The 20,503-nt window shown below is 42.3% G+C and overlaps 1 protein-coding gene across 1 annotated transcript in view; it reads right to left on the bottom strand.

Moving 5' to 3' along the window:
• The window catches only part of PRRC2C (proline rich coiled-coil 2C), a 73,381-nt gene that overhangs the window by 12,321 nt on the left and 40,557 nt on the right, over positions 1-20,503 (bottom strand). The window contains exons 18-28 of the mRNA XM_084265921.1: positions 19,898-20,052; positions 19,131-19,473; positions 18,580-18,665; positions 17,496-17,684; positions 15,029-15,280; positions 9,305-9,394; positions 7,525-7,626; positions 3,233-3,446; positions 2,137-2,340; positions 1,365-1,477; positions 668-804 (exon numbers count right to left, since the gene is read on the bottom strand). Coding sequence (XP_084122047.1) covers positions 668-804; positions 1,365-1,477; positions 2,137-2,340; positions 3,233-3,446; positions 7,525-7,626; positions 9,305-9,394; positions 15,029-15,280; positions 17,496-17,684; positions 18,580-18,665; positions 19,131-19,473; positions 19,898-20,052 — 1,885 coding nt within the window. The remainder of the gene's footprint in view (positions 1-667; positions 805-1,364; positions 1,478-2,136; positions 2,341-3,232; positions 3,447-7,524; positions 7,627-9,304; positions 9,395-15,028; positions 15,281-17,495; positions 17,685-18,579; positions 18,666-19,130; positions 19,474-19,897; positions 20,053-20,503) is intronic.

The raw sequence follows: 20,503 nt of genomic DNA, 5'->3' as shown, positions 1-20,503 counted from the left end.
AACAAGCAGGTTCTCCTACGGCACGTGCAAAACTCGAAGTTTCCAAAGAAACTTTCTCAAGGTGAAACTAGCCAAATTTGTCAGAATTATACCACTGTTGTTCAGTTTTGATAGGAACTGCAAGAAAGCTTTGGAAAGGCTTACAGTGGAAATCTGTCTGGCTACCAACATCATCTGACAGATACAGGTCCTCCTATTACCTTTTGTAGACTAAGTCTTTTCCGCTTGCTAAAACACACCCTGCTATTCCCCATGCATCTCCAACAATGTTTGTGCCACTTTTGGGGCTCAAACTAGAATTTCAAAGCCTTTCAGAACTCCAGCATTGGTTTGATTGGAAAACAACAAACAAATTACTGAATTAAAGCGACAGAGTCCTCTTTCTTCTGTTTTCTTAGTATGAAAGACTGGTTGCAGCTTTTTAGCCTGGTTTCTTCCAGCTACAGGTATGATGCACAATTTTTGAATCCACGATTTCACACCTACACCTGCACATGCAGATTAGCCAGAAAATCCACATACAGAGTTAGCAACCAAATTTACAAAAGATATTTGGGGAAAACAGCCAGACGAGGCAGTTACTGAGCACAGAACAGAAGTCTGGAGGGAAGCGAGCTCTAGAAATTCTGCTACTGAAAAAGCACAGAAATTTGCTTACACTACCTACCTGTACGGTTGTAAGGAGGAGTTGAACAACTCTTGGGCTTGTGAAACAGCTGGTGCTGCACCTAAACTCAGCTGAGCTTGATGCTGTCCTTGCAGGGGTGCATAGATGGGGATGGGGATCTGCTGAACTGAAGCAGGCTGCATAAAAAAGAAACCATCAGCTATCCAAGGACAAAAGTCGCATAGAAAAGCTACAGTTAAATGTGCACCAGGATCTGTGTGACACTAAGAGGTAAACAGCAAATGTCAAATCCCAGGACTGCAGGCAGAGCTGGTATTGCTCCCACTCAAAGAATTAGTTTTTAGTTGAATTTTACGCTTTCCCTTGCAAATAACCAGCCGAAACAGAAGGAATCAATTAGATTTGTGTACTAAACAACTGCAGAAGATCGCATGCAATTTTGTACTACAGAAGTTGGATAAGTCTCAGCTCCCATGAATATGTACTTTTACGTAAATTAAGTTTGCAAGTGAAAGCTGATTCTTTCAGCTTTCATGAGAAATACTTTCATCCTCAGGAAAAACAGAGATCAAACACTGCCTGGATGCACCAGAATGAAATAGCAAGGGCGGGCATGACCTCATTTTTGCAGTCTTTAATCCCCTTCTTCCCCGTGCTCACCAGTAGAGCTTTAAAGGCAATATGGGCAAGAAGACAGGGGGTGGGTGGGGAAGGAAAAAAGAAAACGCTCAAGTACCTGAGAAAGCCCTGGTTGAAAGCCTTGCTGTTGGGCCAGAGAAGGTGGTGCCAAACGTGCATGTTGGGTGTTGAACAGGTGACTTGTATCCATATAAAACGCTGGTATTTGAGCTGCAGTACCTCAGAAAGAGCAATACAGTTACTACCTGATTACAAACATTTCCCTGCCAGACACTGTCAAAACCTCCCATCGTGACAGCTACCAGAGACACTGGGAGAAGACACAATTGAAGAGCTGGGCACCTAACCAGCTTTGGAATATTTTCCAATTCACCCCCAGAACCCATCAGTCTTGCATATGCATCTTTAATTTCATGCAGCTCTTCAGGGACAAGCACCTGATTCTGGCCATAGCAGGTGTTTAGGTGAAGGAAGGAAAAGCATTTTACACTGTCATGCAATTTAGGTTAGCTATATGTATGTAGGTTTTTCTATAGAACCGTGACATTTTTCTTTAAACTACTGTAGCACTTTAACAGAGAAGTCAAGACTAGGTCATTCTTGGTCTTAAACAGCTATTTAACATTCTGCAATAGAACAATGGCACCTCAAGAGATTCAGACATACTTTCTTAACAATAACTAACAGCGGAATTATCTCTGTTACCAATAAATGTGCATATTTAAAGGCACAATTAGTGAATATTTCCTTACAGAATGCTCTCCATCATTCTGCCTTTACTGAAGACAAACTCAGAACTGAATTAAATTATCCAGTTTCAGAACTCCAGAAACTCAGACATATTGCTTCCCAGTCACAAACACTATTACCTGCTGCAGACTGAGACACATAGACCTGGGGGCTTTGCTGCTGTTGGGCAATGAGGGATGGCATGCAGCTCAGCTGGGAAAAGTGACTGGCAGAAGCTAGGCTGCTTGTCTGCAACTGCTGTGGCTTCACTTTACATATATTAGGAGGGTCTGAGGTGCTTGCAGTCTTCGTACTCAGTGAAGAGGTGGTGTATGTTCCAGCTCCTAGGAGAAAAGTAAGTGAAGCATATTAAAACAGCTGAAGGTTATTTTAAAGCCTCATCTTTTCAACAGTCAAAATTTTAGGACAGCTGTGCAAGCAGAGCCACAACCAGGTAAGACCACTGACACCTAATGCAGCTGTTTTCATCAACATCAGATGGAAAGGTAGGACAACCAGGTTAAGTTCACTTTAGGAAGCACTGCAACCTTAATACATCTCCCTTCTTAAGTACAGGAGCACAGAGGAACACTGAAGTAGACGTCTTGGTTAGTTATGCAACAAAACACTGCAATGTACAGTGGTTGTGCCTCTCACCATTGAGAGCCAAAGCGAGGTCTTTTTCAAGTACCCCAGCTGAGATTTGGGCACACATTCTAATGTTCAAAGCTGTGCCGATTTAATTGGATACAGCATCTGTTTGCTGCAAAGAACCAAGGTGGAAAACAGCACTGTTTCTGAAGAGCAGCTGGACATTTACTCTGCCTGGTGTGGGGTGGTCTTTGTACAAGCTGCCAGAGCTTGGACTCCAAAAGCAAGACTGTGGACTAGCTGGGTATCAGAACTAGCATCTGCTCAAAAATCTACTTTCTTGCCTTCATTCAGCTCAACAAAATGAAACCAGTAAAGCAGGCAAGAGGAGAAATTAATCTCCTCTTTCAAGTCCATAGGCAGAGAGATGCTGCCTTAATATTTTTTCAGCTGACTGAAGTGAGACAGATGAAGCATCTCGTTAATTAAAAGATATCAGGGAATCCACTCTTCAGAGCCAACATTGCATACTAGCATAAATCATCTGTTCGCTTTGCATGAAACAATTCCAAAGGGAATCTAATCTCTTGAAAATCATAACCAAGGAACACTACATCAGGCTCCTACAACCTTGACATCTGATACCTGATAGCGAAGTTGTTGGTGTAACTGAGGCCACAGGGATAGGCGGCATTGACGCACTAGAGAAAGAGCTGTAAGTACCACTGCTTGGCCCGGTGTTGCTGCTGCTGCTGCTACTGCCACTGACACCAGCAATGGGAGACGCTGCTGAGGTCACTGGCGAACTCTTCTCCCCCATGTTTGGGGAATTCTCCCATGCTTTGCGTGCAGACTCCATCTAAATAAAAGAAAACAAAATTTCCTCATCTATTAGGAAATTTCAACTAGTCCAACACTTCTCGTTTAACAGTTCTTTAGTTCAAAAGGCAATTCAGGCTTCATGCCAGTCTCTTAAAAAAAGTCACCCTCATCGTGCAATTCTGTTCATGCAAAAAGCATACAGCCTTCAGTTGGAGCTCCTTATCTGTTCCAACTGCACACGTGCACAGTCCCTCTTAACATTCGATGCTCAAAAAGAGAATTCACCCACGCTAATTTGGTGTAATTTTGTTTGACATGAAGAGCAAAACATACTGTAAAATAAAACCTCTGAGCATTTCCACAAAGTCCTTTACTTACAAATTATTTGGGCCACTTAAATGAAACAGCCCCTTGCTTTCCTGGTAACTCATCCACTCTTGATTGACCACCCAAAATATCTAATGCACGCTTCAGGAAACGTGACAGGAGTAAAGGTCAGATTCCCAAAGCAAGTGCTGTTCAAGGAGCAATCACGAGCTGACGCAGCCTGTGCACGCTGCTTCACATTAATGCTAACAGTGCTTCATGCTCCTCTATTCCTATAATAATCATAAACTTTAAGTCTTGCACAGCAAGGAAGATGGAACTAATTTAAATACTGTATGCACAATTCTCCTCCACCAAAAGTGGAAAGCACTGTATTGTTTTGCCATGCCCAGTAACAACCTAATTATCGCTACATTAGACACAGTGCCAGTTCTTTGAACTGCAACACATTTGAGGGACTCCTGGAAATGAAATATTAATGCTCAGACTACACCCGCTCATTTAAAGGCTCAAACACAGCCCATGGACTTCTCTACAGGCTTCAGCTGTGAGCTTCTCAAGGCTCGGTGTCGTCTTTAATAATATATGTAAAGGGACAAATACCTATTCAACAATGAACCTGATCTCATTGCCTGGATCAACAGAAGTCCCTAGCTTGCAGTCTCTCAAAGTCGTACTTTCAACCTACCCCATTTTACATGAGTTTGCCAGTGTCTGGACAGACCAAACATGACTTGGGTCATTTGGTTTTAGATGCTTCAGAAGTGGTAAAAAATGCAAAGCAATATCCAGAGAAGCGGGTAGCAGGTGATCAATAAATACACACTGACATGGAAAGTCAGTTTTGTATTCCTCAAGAGTAAATGGGGGAGAGGGAAACTGTTACACAATTATTTATTTGGAGGCAGGTCACCTATTGTCCTTTTTTTGAGACCATCTTCCCCAGCAATCATTCTCCTGTTTCCTCTCCACATTTTCCTCTACATTGATTCTGATTCCTGCAGACAGGGCAATCTCCAAAATTTATTACTGATCTGCTGGAAAGGATTTTGCTTAAGGTGGAGCACAGGTGACCAGAGGCTCCTTTCTGAACACCAGTCTTGGTAAGACAGGGTAACAGCTCATACTGCATTGGTATTAAAAAGAAAGTGAAGAAATACCTGTGGATGTCTGAATAGTAAAGGTGTAGAGGTTTCATTCAACAAATTTCACCATGTTCTGGAGAAGCTATTGATAGCAAAAGCTATAGTCTACATACTGTGGTTTTTTTTTTTTTTTAAACCCAACCACTGCCAAGCTCCCAAGATCTTACCACACTCCATCCCATTTGCAATAAAGGGCACAGAACAGAGTCCTGAGTTTTTGAACAGCTTTGCTTTTAGAGAGTCCTTAACTTTCTAGCTTAAGTCAAAAAAGAGAGATGCAAAACAGACTCTAGACATGCCTATGCAGCACCAACAGCAGACCAGACATGAAGGAGTTAAGAGGTTCTTAATTAAGTGAGGCTGGGGAAAGTGCTGTAATTTCACTGCTATCTTAGATAGGAGAAAAGGAGGGTGCTTGAGGCTTCTCTTCACCACTGACACACTGGGACCATCACATTATAATAATGATCCTGTACACATTACCCAAAAACTTCACTGGAGACAAATACCAAGGCACATATCCTTCAGTATGCCAAAGTTTAATTGATCAGAAAAAAAAAAAAAAAAAAAAAGAGTTGAAAGCTGTCAGATTCTGGGCCAGATGCCTACACAGAAATTTTAGATGGCACCTCAGAACAAGGAGGGAGAGTTTAAGATCACTTTGGACTTTCGCCCAGTTCCTTACCTTACCAACTAAATTCTTAAGATGGTGTCTGCTTTAATAAAGGTGTCTTTAGCAAAGTTACTCCAAGGAAACAAGAGATCTCAACATGCTTTCTCATATGAGCACCTTACACCTAACAGCCCTGCAGAATGATGCCAAGTATCAGCTGAAATTGTGTCTGAGTTCCCCCTGCTGAGTTTCCTCTCAGCTCTGTGTGATAGGGCATGGAAGAAAAAGGAGATGTAAGGGTTATTCCTTTATGGAGGCAGAGCCTGGAGATTTTGTTCTTCTAAGGGGAGGAAGGAAATGCTTTCCTCTCTGCTGCTCCAAAAGTATCTTTGAAAAGAAGCAAGGATTATATTGAAGAGGATGACATAAGGAGCAGTGCTGCTCTGTCTGGACCAGGCCTGTTGTGAAAGTCTCGGTGTGTGCTTCAAAGAGAGCTTGCTGACGCCAGCACTTGCAAAAAGGAGACAGAGCTCTAGTGGCTGGAACAGATAAGTTAGAAACAATGCTGCTTCCAAATGCCTTTCCATTCAGATTTTGGTCACAGCGTTCTTCAAGCTAGCTTCACAAAATGGATCTTTAACATACTTTGTTAGCACTCATCCAAGATCTATCATCAAAAAAGCAATCAAATCACCTACACCAAAACAGCAGGAACTGCAGGATGAAGGACACAAACACTGCAGGTTGCTCTGACTGAGCATTGCCACATTCTCTGCAGCATCACGCTACAGTAGCATTCCCACCTGTATGACATGTAAATCAGGTATCCAGCTGCTAAACAGTCAGAGACTGCTGCTTGAGAAAAATGCTTTCTGGCACCAGAATGTAAGATTATGGTAATTTATTACACAAGAATGCAACAGAAACTTGGGGTTTTTTAAAAATCACTTGTTCCTCTCCCCATTTTGGCTTGTCTGTTGTTTTAAAGTGACACTACTTTTTTTCCCCAGGCAATAAAGCGTTAACAAAAGAAAAGCAAAGAGTAAACAAGAGATCATTAATAACTATCTTCTGTAGAGAACATGAGCAAGCAGCTGTCAAACCATGCCAGCAAGATGCAGGTCTCACTGGGACTGACAAGCAAGTTTCTCCAAAGCGTTAGTTCTGCATCCAGTCCCTAGTTTCAGTTCTTGCTTTAAAATGTAGAAAACCTAAGTTCAAACATCACTCTTCTGTAACGCTAGAGGCAGCAACAGTATTTGTAGTGGTTCAGTCACCTGCAGGCACAATTACAAAGCCAATCTAGAGGACACACACACAAAAAGGACCAAAAACTTCTAAAGATAGAGTAGCAAAGGTACAGCCCAACTCTATGTTAGTGAGTTACACGATGCACACAGTCCCAAATCCAACAACGTGGGAAAACACCATTCAAAATATTCTGCACACTTGCTCTACACTGGGGAGCAAAACCAACAGAACATTTATAACACAACAAAACACGTTCCAACTAGCTGACCGAACTGCCCTTCACAGCCTCCAACACACCACCTGCATTTCCTTACTTAGAACTTTAACAATCCAACTCAAAACCACATCATCACTGCACCAAAATCCTACAGCTAAAAAGAAATCAAGCTCAGCTTGTCAAGCAACTCCTTACAGCCTTTAATACCAAACCAGGCAACTCAACTTTAGCTAAACTCTCAAAAAAACCCCTCAGCCAGATTCTGATGGTCTGTCATGAATGCTATGCTACAATGCTAAAATGCTAGGATCTTTTTTTTTCAGGGCAGTGGGAGCCAAGATTGGTTGAGATGCCAAAGTGTTAATGCAAAACAGGGTTAGAGATTTATAATTTAAATGCATCCTTTGATAGAGTCTTGTGTTTCAGCCATCCGTTTATATGCAAAAGCAGTTTAGCAGAGGAAACAAAGGAAGGCTCTTAAAAAAAGGTTCACCAGCAAGTTCTCCATCAACTTTTTCCCCTGCATGCAAGAAAACGACCCTTAGAGGGATGTGGTACATACCTTGAGGGTGAGGTCGACGGTAGCGGGAGAAACTGGAGTTAGGCTGGAGCTCTGTTGTAGAGTCTCCCTCCTAGGGAGGGGAAGGGTGTGGGGCAGGGGCACCTGAAAGGCAGGCAACACACATCACATTCTAACTACGTCTACTACAAAAGCCCCAGAAAAGCAAAGCTCAAGCTTTATTAAAGTGAGCTACAATTTCTTCAAGGCTTGAGCATTTGGCAGGGAGATTTTGATAAGGTGAAAATTTGGTAGGTGGGGAAAGGCCATTCAGCACATGCTGAGATAGATCTCTCTTTAAAGAGGCTGAAGACTAAGGTTCTAAAGTGTCCATATCTTCTGCCTAAACAAATACCAATTTTCTGCTTTGGGATTTACTTTAGAGGGCTATTTCAGTTTACTGATATGCAAAAATTCTTCCCAAGCCAAGTTTGGCCCCCTTTGTACCAATACAGTACATGCAGCTTTGTGACCTTGAGTTCCAAGATTCAGATTCGCTATAAACCTCCAAAGTCACAGCAGGGGCACAAACCAAACCAAAACAGATTTGCCATCCAATAACTGAGCTCAAGTTATCTTCTCTTCCAAATGATGAAAGTTATGAAGCTTAAGGAAATAAACTCAACAATGCTATTGCTAGCTTTGCCTAAGAAAACACTGAGTGGAGTTCCTGGAAGTTTTAAACGAAATACTAAAAAAGATCGTGCAGTGGACACGCTATGACTTCAAACCACTTCCTTCTCCATTCAGACTTCCACTGAATGAGATGAAGCTAATCCAAAAGACAGAGATACCAAAGCTTTGAAAGAGGTCATAGCACAGATCCTTTGCAGCCAGGACCCCCGTTTTCTATGTTGCAAATCCAACTCCAACACACCACAGGGAGCACAGGCTAACATCATTAACTCAAAAGAATTCAGTCTTCCACGCTAACCGCGAAAGGCACAAAGCACACCACCGCCAGAAAGTCCAGCACACAAGTAAGATCAACCAGAATTGTCTCCAAACTGCAACAAAGGACACTGCAGTAAGCTGAAAAGCATTTCTTAGATGGAATTCACAAGACACCTTCACAAAAACCTGAGAGCTACTGTATGATTCCTTCCTCCCACAATCAACAGCTGTGAGCTAATTCTATTTCTGCAACTCAAACAACAAAAATCACAAGATCCAAGATCCCAACCTGACAACCCAGCACACTCAAGACAAACCTGAATCTGCTACAAGTCACAACCCAACCAGTGCTCTCAGTCACTGCACAACGCTCACACAGTCAGGATCACTGGCTTTGAGGACTGCAAGCATCTCATCTCTGTAGCAGCTGAAAGCCCCGTTGTCTGCTTTCAGAAGCCATTAAGCTGCTCCCTTTACATGTGGTTGCTGTGATTTCAGGCTACAGTTTAAAGTTGTTTTCTTTGTAAAAGCCTTTCTTCAAACTCACCTACAGAGCTTTGCTACTGGTACCAGTTTCAAGTCCCAACCACTGCTGTAAGCATGCTCTATCCTTATGCCTATCTTTGCTTTTGTAGAATTGTCCCTAGAAACATCTTCACTTTCTGTGCTCTTTAGCTCATTGTGCTTGTTTCACAAGACAAGAGTATACCTGAAGAATTCCAGAACAGATACTTATCAAACCAGCTGTCCTTCAGAGCACGATTACTGGCTAGGTAACATGAAAGAAAGACTAGTGACTTCTTTACTGAAGGCACTGTTCTCTGCTTTAAGGAAGTGTGGAAATATTTTCTTGTCTTCAAAGTCAAGGTGATCACTGCAACAGACTTACGTTCGTCACCAAAGTCTCCTCCATTTTTGTACTGCTAGTAGCCACTGTGTTAGGATGAGAAGAAGGTGTAGTGTAGTCTGTTACAGACTCCTGTGAAGAAAAATAATTCCATTAAAATATCTCCCTTACCTAAATCAGATTTTTAAGTTTCTTGGACAGACTCTGCCTTTCTACAGGAAGAGTTCACCAAGCCACAGAAGGTAAGAATTTCACACCATTTTTTTTTTTCTTAGAAGACCCATCCAGCAACCCTTGCTGCTACTGAGGTCAGAGGAATTCTTGGGAGAGTACAGTCTGCCTCGTGACCTCACAGCGTACATCTGGGGATAAGTTAAAATACAGTCTGTAGAACAAGAATAGACAGTGACATATGGGCACTAGATGTACTGAACTGTGGTGGTGTAACATCACTTGTCACCCAAGATGCTTTAGCCACTTTTGGGCACTATTAGCCTGTTTAAGTAGTAAAATACGTTAGCCGAAAGCTTTCTGTAGCTTTAAATAAATACAGCAACTTCTTGGGTAAACCTATGACAAGTAATGTCCTCTAGATTACAAATAGCACATAGGGAAGGTTGCAAACAATTTTCATTCCTTTAAATCTTGTCCCCAAGTCACAAGACTCACTTTCTCTCCATGGTGAAGGCTGCCTCCCAACTTCTGCACTGGGCAGGAAATTCCAAGGAAGAACTGCACTTAAATTTCTGGTCTACCTGGAGGCTTTCCTTGAAGCTTGTCACAGTTCAGTGGACCTTCATGTGCTCAATGAATAAGGCCCACTTTCATGGACACAGCTGTGGCCAGTGACTACTGCAGCTGTAGGTATAAACTGCCTGAGGAAAGTGTCTCTGGTGACACTGCCAGCCCTCTAGAGAATGTCTGATGACAAATAAAAAGGCACTGGCACTCCTGTGAAGTTTTTAGTTCTTGTCATTGGATATCTGAGCAGATTCTAAACAGGAAAACAAGTATTTCCAGAACCTGAGCCACAGACTGTTAGATAAATGGTGTGACCCTGAATTAGCAGAGATCCACTCTCTAGCAAGCACTACAAACTCCAAAGCTTCGCATGTCCAAAGCTCATGAAAGGCTCTATCGTTTATACAGAATCAAACACCAAGAAGGAACCAAAGGACAAGTTAGCAGCAGGGCTATTGGTAAGTGCCTGGACTTGCCAACACAATCATTTTGAAGGCACAAACAGCATAATGCCTGTTTAATTGCATCCAACCAGTAAGATAAGCAGTTAAGAAAGCACACACTCAATTTACTCCTCAAGCCTATGGCAATGTCTCCTAAAAGGGCAATTCAGCATCAAGATACTAACAGGCAAACAATAAAGAACCTTCCTTTAGAAGGACAAGCTCGTTTTGGTAAAAGACTAGCACAAGCTAAAACATAACGGGGCAAGAGAGGACACAATGTGCACGTTGACTTATTTTTGTGTTTATGAAGGAAACAGGGAGAACTTGTTTCTCCATTTAGTTATTTCCTTTGCTTGTTAAACTGCTGAAATAAGATACATGGTGTTTCCCACAATCTGACCCACCAAACTGCAAGTTACACATTTTGCAGCTGATGTCAATAGCAACCTTAATTTGGGTAGAACAAGGCAAGCACACAAGGCTGCTTTAATCACGAGGTCCTTCTGGCTTCTTGGTTGGTTGTGTTTTTTTTAAGATGGTTTACTGCATAAGAGGAAGCTCTTAATAGAACGTTATTAAAATTCCTTCAAGGTTTTGATGCAAATTTTACAGGGTCTCAGCGCTATAATTCCTTACAGAAGTCCTTACAGACTATTGCTGGCTTGCTTTCTTTGCAAACTTACAGCACAAAAATGTTTTTTCACTAAAATTAAAACCAAAGCACTGTAGCAACTCTGGTGCCCTTAGAAGTGTACGTGCAAGGCTGAACCATTCTACATGAGTAACATGCAGATAACACAGCCATAGGAACATCACTCCATAAACTGTAAGTTAACCACAGTCCTCCATTTACTGGTATATTAAGCCTAGGAATCTGTTAGGAATGGCTTTGTCATTTTAAAGTGATTCTCCTATACAATCACCAACAGCATGAAGTTTAACAAGGGCGAGTACTGGATTCTGCACCTGAGAAGGGGCAACCCTGGGTACACATACAGACTAGTGGATCAGATGCTGGAAACCACCCATGCTGAGAGGCATTTGGGGATCTTGGTCAACAGAAAGTTAAACATGAGCCAGCAGCATGCCCAGGCAGCCAGAAGGACCAATTGTATCCTGGCGTACACCAAGCACAGCATGGCCAGCCAGTCCAGGGAGGTGACTGTCCTACTCTACACTGTGCTGGTGTGGCCTCACCTTGAGCACTCTAGGTGCAGTTTTGGGCACCACAGGAGGGACATAAAAATATTAGAGTGTCCAGAGGAGGGCAACAAGGACGGTGAAGGTTCTGGAGGAGATGCTGAAGTCCCTTGGTTTGTACAGCCTGAAGAAGAGGAGGCTGAGGGGAGACCTCATCATGGTCTACGGCTTCCGGACAAGGGGGAGCGAAGGGGCAGGTGCCAATCTCCTCTCTTTGGCAACCAGTGATAGAACCTGAGGGAACAGCATGAAGCTGTGACAGGAGAGGCTTAGGTTGATGTTAGGAAGGGGCTCTTTACTGAGAGGGTGGTCAGGCACTGGAACAGGCCCCAGGGAGGCAGTCACAGCACTGAGCTTGGCTGAGGTCAAGAACCATCTGGATGATTATCAGTCCCATGCTCTGACTTGGCTGGCCCTGGGTGGATCCAGGAGTTGGACTCGATGATCCTTATGGGTCCCTTCCAACTCAGGAGATTCTATGTACAACTGTTTTACTGAAGAAACCGATTACCTTACAATACACTAGTAAGAGTAATAGTAGTGATAACAAAAAGATGTGGATAATTCCAAAAAAGCATGTACATGTTACTTATACCTGAAGAAAAGGAACACAAAACCTGACATGATTTCATGAAAAGAACAAGGCAGACCTCAGAGCTGACCTTGCAGTAAAGGACAGGGGTATTAGATGGGATCAACTTGCTATTTGATTGATGCCTGGTTTATGTAAATAACTCAAAGCAGACAGCTTCTCAGATACTCAAAACTTATTCTCAAGTACTGCCTGCATCACTTCAGAGCTCATCTCTAAGACAGAACTGTTATCAACTACCCGTGCAAGCATTTCATTTCCATGTCCACACCAGGTACAGATTGCTCCTGCAATGTGAAAGCTTCAAAAACTTAGAGATGGTAGGATGGGGAAAGGAAGGGGTAAGCTGTTTTATCCAATTCAGAGACTCAGACATCTGACTGCATTTACTCCAGAACCCCAAGAGAAACAGCTCCAATAATTTTGGAGCATCATGCTTATCTTCTGAACTTAAACGTCTCACCAGTACAAGTAGATTTGTATTTAAACAATTCCCAAGTCTTGTCTGATTAAACACACACACTCTTATAAAGATGTTTGATTTGAGATGGACTCTTACAAAGGTCATGCTTCCCAAGGAGGACAGCTGGCTTGACTTCCACAGATATTTAAGTCAGCAAATACACTAAAGAAAGTGTGCCTTCAGGAGACACTGGTAAAAAACATCAAGAGAGAAATCAGTTAAGTTTGCTAAAACTTCACTTGACACTGAAACAACAGATTAAAGATGTCATCACTTGTTCCCTCATTACTGAGCAATGGAAAGAGTACAAAGACAAGAGAAAGCAGTTGCAATACCAATCACTACAGGGACTCCAAGGCTGAAGCAGTATTTGAACCCATTTTAAAAGCCAGTGTAGCAAGACTGGTTTATTCCTGCAAAACGTAGATGAAGCTCATCTTATCCAATAAATCTGCAGGTTGTTGGTTCAACTTGCATAGAATTAAAATAATAATATGACCACCCCTTTCCTAGGGAAAAACATAAACCCTAAATCCTTACTGATGCCCCAGGAGCTACTTGTGACAAAGGAATTCAAAAGCAAACCTGGAACTGTTGAGACAGGAATGTTTAGGCCTATTATTAAATGCTTCTATAGGAACTGCTTCATAAGGAAATTACTGGGAATTTTCATATCCAGCAAAGCACAAAGTTTCCTTTCACTCTGCTCTTCCCTCCAGAAGACAGAAGCTTAGTGCTTCAGTTCTGTGGTAGTTCTCAGAACCTTGACAACCGCTCTTTAACTAAGGCCAGAAAGGCACAAAGACCAGAATTCCCTTTTGGAGATCTCATACTTTAAAAATACAATTGTAGAGAGGTAATTAAGCAGGTTTTAGTAGAGCTCCTCTATAACGGGTTAGCCTGGAGTAACCAAAGATACATTTCCTATTCTGTATGTGGCTTAGAAGTAGCCTTCTCCTCTTGAACTTTGGTCACAGGAGCTTAAAAGATGGTGAGAAAATATATGACGTATACAAATAGCCTTCTTGCCAAGTATCTGAGAAAGCTGTTTATGACTCTACACTTCTGATTCTGAACACATACAGGACAGGCACTTTATCCATTTCCAGTATCATCGTAAGCAAGATGGAAACTGCCAGGAAGGATCAGAAATACCAGCACTGATTTCTTCTCAGGTATTTGCCACTCCACTCAAAAATCAAGTTTGCAGTTACCATGTTGGAGACAAATACCCTCCTTAACACTTGGTCTGTAACAACACCTCATTGAGGCAGCATCTTCTGCTTGCATGACACCTTGGCAAACTGCCAAAATTTTCCTTATTTTTCACCCCCAACTGAGGCTGACAAAGAGAGATTGCGAGTGATCTACATTTCGGATTCTTCAACTATTAATGCAACATTTGCACAGGATCAGTCTTCCTAAATGCCATCAGAAAATTTCTTTTTAAGACTAGGAAAAGAAAGATGAGACTGCATGCCACAAACTCGAGTCTAAGCTCACAGAGCTACCTTACGAACATACAAGAAGCATTCTTCCTTCACCAAAGCCGGTGTAACTATTCAATAGCAGCTCCTGAAGCTGCACGGTTTCTTTATGTTCAAGAGATGACGACCACAGTTGTTTTTGCAGGTCCTTCAGCAACAAGGACAGCACCTCTATTGGTATTGTTCAGGCAGTGCTATCAATGATGTACAACAATGAATCCAAACAGCAAGTTGCTATCTCAATGTTGTGCAGTGTAGTTCCACGCAGACAACTAAGTTCTCAGCTGAGGAGCCTTTAACAGCCCAAGAGAGTTCTGCAAGGATACCATGACTATATCCAAGGCCAACAGTTTCGCTGTACAGACAGAACAAACCTTACCCAATGCCTCAGCACATCCCTAGTCTAGAGATTTCTTTTTTCACAGAACCATTCACAGCTTCAGATCATCCATGCACCCAACAAATGATCACACAAACTCCTCCAGTCCTCTGCTAAAAATCAAGCACTAATCTCACATCTATGACTTCAGATTCTGCCTACACCAGGCTCCACTACTACCCTCCATAGCAAGGCTCAGAACAGTTTTAATATTCACAGGGCAGCAAAAAAGTTGAAAACCTTCCAAGTTGACATCTGCACAGGCTTATGACAAACAGCATGAATCTCTACCACTTCTGGAGAAGTGTTTCATTCAAGCAGTACCGATGTGTTTCGTATCTCCTATTCAGTGGGCTCTGCTGTCCACATAATGACCACCAGCAGGTAACGAAGTCTCAATTACATCACTCTAAACATATTTTACACAGTGCTCAGTAATTTGTCAATATTTTCCTTACCTTTGTGTTTGTTCCAAATTCTGGAGCAGACACAGATATCATTGTTCCTATTTCCGTGCTCAGTTCACTTGCGGCTTTGGTTTCCTTTGTAGTGACAGGTTCTGGGCTTCTGACAGAGGTGGGAGATGGCTTCTCCTGGCCCTCAGGCTCTCCCTGTTGGGCATCCTTCACCTTCCTGTTCTTTAAGGAACGCTCTTTCCCAATAGGACCAGGTTTATACTCTTTGTTTTCTACTGGACTCAAGTCTGGAAGCTAAGTTAGCGTTAACTTGTCAGTTATGTCTTCCCTCTACGACCTGTCTCACATGAACATTCTAACAAGCTTTCAAGTTTTAAGTCCAACAAAGCTTTCCTGAACGGTAGCAATACATAAATGAAACACATTCACTGTGAACATTAGCAATCTAAACCATTATTTTCAAGCAATACATTTTTTGTTTGAAGTGGCAGAGTTCAACTAAAGTAAGAACACTTCCCAAAACTGAAGAAAGCCAGCTTAACACTTCTTACAGTAAAAGTACAAAAATCCATAGGAGCAACAAGACTTTGTATACATGCAGGGTGGCTTAATTTTCAGATATTGAGGATCTTACAGGGCCCCAGGAAACTACAACAGAAGACACCACCTTCATATGAAGATATCTGGATGTAGGGAGTTAGCAGAATTTTTCCCTAGAAACTGAGCACTAAGGGGATATCCAGAAAAAACAAACACACCTACGCACAAGCCATTGCCTTTTACTGCAGACACCATGGTTGGACTAACTGCTGCAATTCAATAGTTCCTTTTTGTGTGCTGAAAGCAGAACGAAGTGCCTCAGGGAACCTGAATGCTCTGCTGTTTAAACAGCCATATCCTTTCTGGCTGAGACTGCCGAGCCTATTTCACTGCAGAACAGCACAAAAATTCCTTAAAGGCAGCTCTTAAAATCCTATTTCTTCATCTTGGATAGCAAAAAGACACAACCTGCTGGCTTTGTCTCTTATGAATACAAGCCAGCTATTTCAGGAGCAAAGGAAGACTCTCTACAACACAATGCCTTTGGGGAGGGTGGAGTTTCCCAAAGGTATTTGGTACCCGCAGGAGGCCAGCAGAGACTAGCTTTCAGAGGGAAGGAAGAAAACAACAGCAGGAACAGGCGCCTCAGCTCTGCAATGCAGCAATCTGGAGCATCAGACCCATCTCATCCCAACTATTTTTTTGCTCTAGCAGTTTAGAGAGGCAGAAATTCCTCCAGACACTTTTGGGAAGGTAAAGTGCTTTGTTTCAAGTACAGTCCACTTACACTGCCCATGTTAGCTCTACAATACTAGCCTCAAACCCTGACCATAAGCTGCCTTTTTGGTTTCACAGCAAACAATATCACTGTGGGGGTGATGGGTGTGTGGGAACTGTTTGTGGGCTTTTTTCCTTGTCATAAAGACATTTCAAGGATTACAGCCCTCATTCAGAAGAGCACATAAAAATGTCAACAACAGAATCTACAGGAGTCTTGACAGACATTACTAAGCAGAAAAGGGAACTTCCTATACACTGTAAAGTAGCCTATATATTTAACTGTGGAGTCAGTATCTTTAAGTGATTTCATGGGGGCAGTTTTAGGCACGCTGCTAAGGTTATCTGAGATACAGGTTTTGAATGTGCTGGGTTGCTACAATTCACCAGCAGTATTAACTACTGCAATTCCCTGTGCTGTAGAGGTTTTGTATTTTGCAATGAAAGGGAGGAACTGCAGCATATCCACTGAGTGCCTCACGCAGCAAAGTTAAATTCATCCTGTGTGACTGCACTCTCGGCTTGCAGCTTTTCTTGGACAAAAAAGAAATCCCAAATAAACCACAAAGAAACACCTTGTCTTTAGAAGTCAAAGTGCTTTTAATTACACCAGGGCTGCCACCACACCTTGCGCATCAAGAGGGGCTGAAACAGCTGGTTCTGTAAGTCATCAGCCAAGTTTACCTGCTATAACTTGCTGCGAGCTGGTAAATGTGTGCTGGAGGTGGAAATAACAGGAAAGCAGATTTAATCAATGTGAAAGATCACTAAGTGCAATCTAAATAACAGAAGGAGAATATATTACTCCTTATGAGTGGTAACAATAGAAATACAAGGTGATGACTGAATGGAGCTCCTTAATCTCTGGAGGGCCAGTGATAGTGGCTCTAACATTCCTCCCTTTCTTCAAAACACTTATTTTCCTGCAACTTGATGTATTATTCATCTTGGTCATGTGGCTATGATACTAAGCACAGTATCATGCATCATTTAGAGGAGGGTAAGGCAGGCACAGCAGCAGGAACAACTACTGAAACTGGAAACATAATCAGGGCAGAAACTGAATGCCTCCTTCAAAACAGCTCTCAAAGCCTGGTCCTAGTCCTAACAGAATGAGTATTCCATTACTGGTAACTTCTTTTTGGCTGAACTTTTAAGTTTAAAAGTCTGTACTGAAGATATGACCTTTTACCTTTTGTGCTTTGATGGGTCCAGCCCGAGGCTGTTTCTGTCTTTGTTCCTTTGGTTCTGGTAGCTTGTCAGTGGACTTCTCAGCAAGTACAGGGCCAACTTCATTGTCACTGCCACTGGAAGCTGGGGCTCCAAACTGAATAGTTTCTATACCAAGATCAACTCCACCTTCTTGCCCAGGCTTTGTCCCCTAAAGGTAAACATGTAACACATTTTTAAGATTTCTACATCGTAGAATGCCATTGGTTCAGAAAAGAGCACAGCAGAAGACAACTAAAAGGGTATTTTTACCTTCTGACAGCAAAAGCATTATCTGTGACAGCAACAGATTTGCAAGAATACACAAGGTATGAATATACACTTCCTCAAGTCCCTATTGTTTATACAAGCTCAAGAGCAAGAAAAAAAAGTGAAGAAATATGCAAACAAGATCCAGATAATGAACTGGGAGAGAAGGGAGTGAGGGACAAGTGCAATATCCAAATGTCCATAACATTCTCCTGAAAGTTGAAAAATCAATATTCAAGAGCAACGACAAGAAATATAAAAATACTTCCAGTTCTCCTTGTTCAGTTAAAACTGTTTAGGAGTCACGTCACATTCTCACCATTTAAAACAATAAATATGAGACCAGAAAAAGCCCAAGAAAACAAAACCACAGGACTTCAAATGTAAGATTTAGGGATATGCAAATTACCTGGGCTAAGTAGAGTAGTTAGAAAGCACCTACTGCTTTCTGTATCTCTGATTTAAGAATGGAGACAAAAACCCCTTTAATTCCTTTGAGACATCTGTTTCTATGTTACTGAACTGTACACAAGTGTTCCCATGCAAACAAGGCAGTATTTTCTTTTACTTTAAAAAATGAAGCGAAAAACAGCTCTCTCAGCAAACAGCTGTGATGTTAGTAAGATAACAGAATTTTCATGCTGCAATCAAAGCACTAGCCTGTATCCTGTGTTTCTGTACGATCTCCTGACTTCATGGAATTCTACAAGCACTGGTTTAAGAATGTGCGCCCCTGAATAAATGGATAATAATCTGTACCCGATCCACAATTTGGGTAAGCTTCCCTTCATTCTTACCTCTGGAGATGAAGCTGAGCCAAAAGATGTCAAAGGCTTGTTCCAAGCACTGACTGAAGGTGGCTGAGGTGGGCTAATGGGTCCCACTGACAATTAAGAACAGAGAGAGTTAAAAAAAAAAAACAACCCAGTGTTGCTAAATGCCTTCAACTACAGTTATCAATTGACTGAGAATTACACTATAGATGTCTTGATTAAATAAGCTTTGTTTGAGAACCTGTTAACCTATTTAGTTGCTTTCACCTGTGGCAACTGTCATGTTTGGCAGCATGACCAAGCCTGACAAAGCACAGACTCCTGAACGAAGTTACAGCTCTTCATTCACTATGAATGCACTACATGATAACGTGAAATACTGAGTAATATCATACTGCAAACATGTCTTTTCTGGTATTCATAGGTTACAATGCTGCACCTGGGAATGCTGCCCTGTATTCCCTGTGCAAAATACATCTGCAGATATAAATGAGGCATTAACAGAGCGAGCTGGCAATCAGCATTCTCTTGTTACAATGCCTGTCCCTGCCTTAAATTCAAAAGACGGCACTTACATTTTTTGGAGATGTCATTCAGAACCACTGTAGGAGGCACCTTGTTTTCCCATAACTCAGTTCCCAGACCATTATGAGCCTGGGTGTTCTGCAGCACTTTGCCTGACACTGTGTATTCCGTGCTGGCTGTCCCTCCTGCGGCCTGGCTCTGCGTCTGCACGGAAGCCGGAGGCTGGCCGGGAGCCGGTGTGGTACACGGAGGCTGTGCCTGAGCTTGCGCCTGAGCTTGTGCCTGCTGCGCGGCTGCGGCTGCTGCCTGCTGCTGTTGCTTTTTGGCAAATCTGGGTGGGAGCTTGGAATTCTGGCCTCGGCCTTTTTCACTTGATCCTTTTTTAGGCCAAACCTGTAAGCAGAAACCAATTTTAGCCTTACTGCTCAAGAGCTGCATGGACAAAAAGCAAGCTGATTAACCCTGTCTGAAAAGTCTGTTTTTAGGGGCGTTTACCCACAAGAATGGCAATTTCTCACCCATTTTCCTCATCGAATCAAGTAATATACAAGCCATAGTATAAACCCATATCACGGTATGAAAACTGATGGGTTTGTTTGCCATGCACCTGACAGTGCCCCATCAGAAAGTACAGAATCCTAGGATGATTAAATGAAAAATTTCATTTACTAGTTCTGAACAACTTAAAATCAACACAACTACACAGATGTATCTGTAAGATGAACAAACGGCTTCCTTGAAAGGAAGATTCTGCACACACCATAGCATTCCCAGTACTGCAAGGAGCTCTTTCCCACTGTAAATGCTGGTCTTGTACCTGCACTGTTTGTTCTTCCTTCTTTCTGCGCTCTTCGTCTTGCAAACGTTTTTGTTGCTTCTTAGACACCACTTCTGTGAAACCATCATCATTCAAGTTAGATTGGGAGTCTTCAACTACTGTCACTTCAGGGTGATCATCAATGATCACAACACCTATAGAAAAAGGACAGGTATAGATGCTGCTGTTTTAACAGCTTCAGCTGCAGCGCACCAAGCCACAGTCTGCTTCAGAGTGGGAGTCACTTCTCCACTCGTACAGAGGTGGGCCCTGATTAAAGGTAAGCTTCTGCTTGCCAAGTGCTTTGCTGCTGAGTCTGAAGACAAGGACTTAAAGAAGTGAAAAATGGGAGGTTCCAGTATAGACTCTTTGGGAAATAGGAGCTGAAATATAACCATGAACAGCCTTCACAAATATTAGCCATAAGCTTATCAGTGATATCTACTGCCTTTGCTTATGAAGGTTAAGCATGTGGTGCAAAGTGGTCTGAATGACAGAGTTAAGATTAGGAGACAGAACCACACTGTTTTTATCTATACCTAAAACCACACAATGACATTTACCACCTTTTAGAGGCGGTCAGGTTGTTAAATCACAATTACTCTG

The sequence above is a fragment of the Gallinula chloropus genome (assembly GCF_964237585.1).
Source record: "Gallinula chloropus genome assembly, chromosome: 6".
NCBI lineage: Eukaryota > Metazoa > Chordata > Aves > Gruiformes > Rallidae > Gallinula > Gallinula chloropus.
This window is presented reverse-complemented; position numbering and strand designations above follow the sequence as displayed.